General features: G+C 42.8%; 1 protein-coding gene across 1 annotated transcript in view; it reads right to left on the bottom strand.

Annotated features, from left to right (window-relative positions):
* Positions 1-2407: 2407 nt before the first annotated feature.
* The window catches only part of LOC310955089 (uncharacterized protein), a gene marked incomplete at both ends in the record, with an annotated part of 1743 nt that continues 171 nt past the window's right edge, over positions 2408-3979 (bottom strand). Inside the window, one exon of the mRNA XM_083924832.1 lies at positions 2408-3738. Within this exon, the coding sequence (XP_083780958.1) occupies positions 2408-3738 (1331 nt within the window). The remainder of the gene's footprint in view (positions 3739-3979) is intronic.

The raw sequence follows: 3979 nt of genomic DNA, 5'->3' as shown, positions 1-3979 counted from the left end.
TACTACATGCCTGCATGATTTGCAATGACAGATTGTAACATCTTGGCATCATATAAGGGCGCCCAGAGCACAAAGCATGTTGAATTTCAATTCATAATCCAGAGTATAATTCCCCAGAAAAAATCTTGATAAGTCACATTTGCTTACCTTAAACATTACTTGTGCTATGCTCTGAGCGTTGGGAATTTTACCACCTTACGTAAAAATTTAGCACCATTTGGGTTTGATCTTTATAGTGACATACAAATTTTACAAAAAAATGCCCTCATTATCACTAAAAGAAGAAATGGCTTGTGCCACTTTTTTATTTAAGTAGAGAGGTTTCAAGGCCCGGAGACCATTAATTGCATTTCACAGGCAGTTCTGACATAAGAGGAGACTTCAGTACCCCATTCTTTGAGAGAGAAAAAAAAACATGATAATAGACCATAATCGTGTTCAGCAATTGAGTGGAAATTAATATCCTTTTATTGCAAAAATGGATGAGTGAATGAACAAAGGAATGAATGAACTGAGGGCATCAGATCATCTCATTGACATGGCAAGAAAATGTCCTGTTTAACAAGTTTCCTGTAGAGATTGCCACAGTGCCCATGGTGCGCATCTCTACATTTAGAACATGAGAAAAGTGATGTTTGAAGTCGAGGGGAGTCAGAATCACAGAACTGAGTAATAGGGTATTCACTTTAATGTGTTTGAGTCAAAAGCCTTGTGAGTCACGGGGCAGAGCTGTGATGTCTAATGTTAGGGCTTAGTGGGGCCACATGTGGACCGTTAGAATGTATATTTTGGGAAGAGATACAATCATCGGAGCGCTCTGATGGTTGGTGGGGGGGGGGGGTCACAATACTGTATGAAACAGATTGGGCAAAGTGAGAAAAGGGAAATAGTAAATTTGATCATTCTAAACCATGCACAAGAAACTTGCTGCTTCCAGAAAATGTTTATTTTGTTCATAAACTTTTCATAAAAATAACAACATCAATATTAATTTAAAGTGTTGTAGAAACTGTTTATATACAAAATCTTTACTTGAACAGTTAATATAACTTAAGGCAAGTTAAATTACTTTTTGCAGTACCCTGTTGGTGACAAATTCACCAAACTCTCAACACTGTTTGGTTGCCTTTTTTTGTGTTGCTAAAGTGAACATTTCAGCACACATTATCTCCAGCAAAAAAGATACCAGGAGTCAAAACCCTTTCATAGTAAAGTCCAAGGTAAAGTCCACAGAAACTCGCAGCAATGTGTGCTACCTGATTACTCAAAAGCAATGTTTATATGATTTGCTAGTCATTTCTAGCTTGATTTAACATACTTCTGTACATACTGTGAAATCATTTTTGTCGAAAAGCCTTAACACAACTAGTGTACACACTGTTCCCTTTTAAATATAGATCAGCAGTTCAAAGAAGTAACTCTCATCATACCAACAATGGGATGAAGTGCGAAAATGTTTCTGATATCAAATTGTAACATTTAAAATATTGTGTTACTAAACAATAGCCCTCGAAAACCAAGACATAATTAATGATTTAGAATACATTTCAACTCGATAAATGTAAAATATACAGTTAGCTATAAAAATACAAAGAAATACAATAATACAAATATATTTATTTCCCATTTATGATATATCTTTCACAATTGTAATAATCCAAACAATTGTAACACAACACAAAGACCAATGACAAAAAACACTGACAGCCAAATGATAAGAAGTTAAACAAACACTAAATTTGATCAAAGATGGACAGCTTTATGGTCAAAGCCATAAATATGTTAGCCTACATTCATGTCAATAACCCTCACTGTGGAGTGAAGGAGTACCTTGACAGTGGTTGATATTCCGCTAAAAGGAAAAAAAAACACTGACATAAACATGCATTTTAAGAAACATAGTCCAAACCATTGCTCTAAGAATGCTAAAAGCTGAAAATAAGAATCTTAAATGGAGATATTAATAATCTTTAAGTGCAATGCATCCAGGCTCAGAGGCGAAGGAGGTTGGAGCTGTCCAGATGAAGAGGTGCTGAACAGCAGTCATGCAATGCCGCAGCAGAGAGGTTTGGCCCTGCTGACATGAACAGCAACAAGTCACTGTTGATCTGTTTACTGACTTGTAAAACGTATGCATCTTTGCATAAAGTCAGCAGCAGCAGTAGCAGGAAATAAGGCCGAAGCAGACCCCATTCTCTCTCTCTCTCTCTCTCTCTCTCTCTCTCTCTCTCTCACTCTCTCTTTCTCTCCCTCTTTCTGCTCCTCAAAAAACTGCAATTATTTGCAAAACCTCTAGTGCCAGGCATTGGCTTGCCAGTCAAACCAACTCAGACATCAACTTGTAGTTAGCTGGCTTATCTTCCAAGACGGAAAGATCCTAATAGTGTATGTGTAGATTGCCTCGTCTTCAAATTCCCTCGGGAAGAGTGAAAGTCCATGTTCCGGTGGTCACCTGTGGCTTTATTTCCATTTTCTCCTTTTGTTTCAGGTGTACGCGTCCGTGCCGTTTCCTCTCGTCGCTCCGGGCGAACCGTTTACCGCAGACGTCGCAGGAAAACGGCTTCTCCCCGGTGTGAGTCCTTGTATGGGTGGTAAGGTGATCGCTACGGCTGAAACTGCGCAAACAGATGCGGCACTGGAAAGGTTTGTGGCCCGTGTGGATGCGGATGTGCCGGTTGAGCTCATCCGAGCGAGAGAAGCGCCGATCACAGCTCTCCATGGGGCAGGTGAAGGGTTTCTCTTTGGCTGGGCCGTGAGTGGCGGCGGGGGTCTTCCTGGCCCTGGGGGGCTTCGTCGCACGGGTGGTGTAACTTTGGGCGAAAGAATCTGGCAACAAGGAAGAGTACAGGATGGAGTCTATAGTGCTCGGTAAAGCTGGTGATGTGTATAAGGAATCGCACTGATTAGATGGCTGTGGAGGTTCGGGGAAGGGTTTCAGGTTAGAGGAGAGGCCCATCGGAGGTGGTGGGAGGTAATTATTGTACAGAGGGCTGGAGTAGCTCTGAGAACAGGTGTCGGAGAAACACGGCTCCTGTTTTATACCTCCCTCCACTTTAAACTCCATCTCTGGGTTGGGACAGACTTGGGGAAATGTGTCTAAAAGTTCCTTTACATCCATTTGCTGGTCAGGGGGGAAATCGCTTGACATCGGGAAGGTTTCTGTTTGGAAACTCGCCTCCAAACAACCAGATTTATTAAATGTTCCCCACTCGTAGCAGCTGCTTTCAAACTCATTCTTGACCACGACAGGGAAAGAAGCGGCCTCTGACTTTGGTTCGTCCTTCTTCTGGTTTGGAGCTCGGGAGGAGCCGAAGCTCAGCTGGGAAGTGGACGGGTCTTGGGCCTGGCTGCTGGCCTGATCATCACCATACCTCTGGCACGTCTGGTCAGGAGAGTATACAGGGGGAGTAGGTCCGGAGCAGGTGTAGGGTTGCCTCTTGACGCCGGGGTCCCCAAAATTGCCAGTGCTGCTGTCCATCGGCGCAGGCGATGGATAAGTTCCCCGACTACTGCCGCTGTGTTGCACTTCTGAAAGCGGCAGTGTGGATATGCCCACGATCTCAGTGATCATATTGAGAAGTGTTTCGGTGCTGCACGGCGCTCCCTGAGATGCCTCAACATAGAAACTGCCAGAGTAGGCGAGCGAGGAGGGGGTGTAGGTGTCTTTTGGGCACTCGCAGGGGTTAAAAGCAAATTCCGAGTTGGAGGCTTCGGTTTTGAGGGTTGCAGGTGTTCCTTCTGTTGAATTAACAAGAGAGAAAACTTTGTCATCGCGAGTGATTTATATGTGAGAATCAGTGCAAATGAAACGCGGAAGAAATATCAGTGTTACATAAACATCCATGCGTATTTTGGCACAGGGTTACCTTGCTAAGATGCCTATACACGACTACACGTAGAAAGAGAGTTATCTATGTGGTACTACTCATATTCAATACATTTTTTATTCTCATGCATGCACATTTTATCGACTGTGCAA

Source organism: Echiichthys vipera, assembly GCF_963691815.1.
Source record: "Echiichthys vipera genome assembly, chromosome: 2".
Taxonomy (NCBI): Eukaryota; Metazoa; Chordata; class Actinopteri; order Perciformes; family Trachinidae; genus Echiichthys; species Echiichthys vipera.
This window is presented reverse-complemented; position numbering and strand designations above follow the sequence as displayed.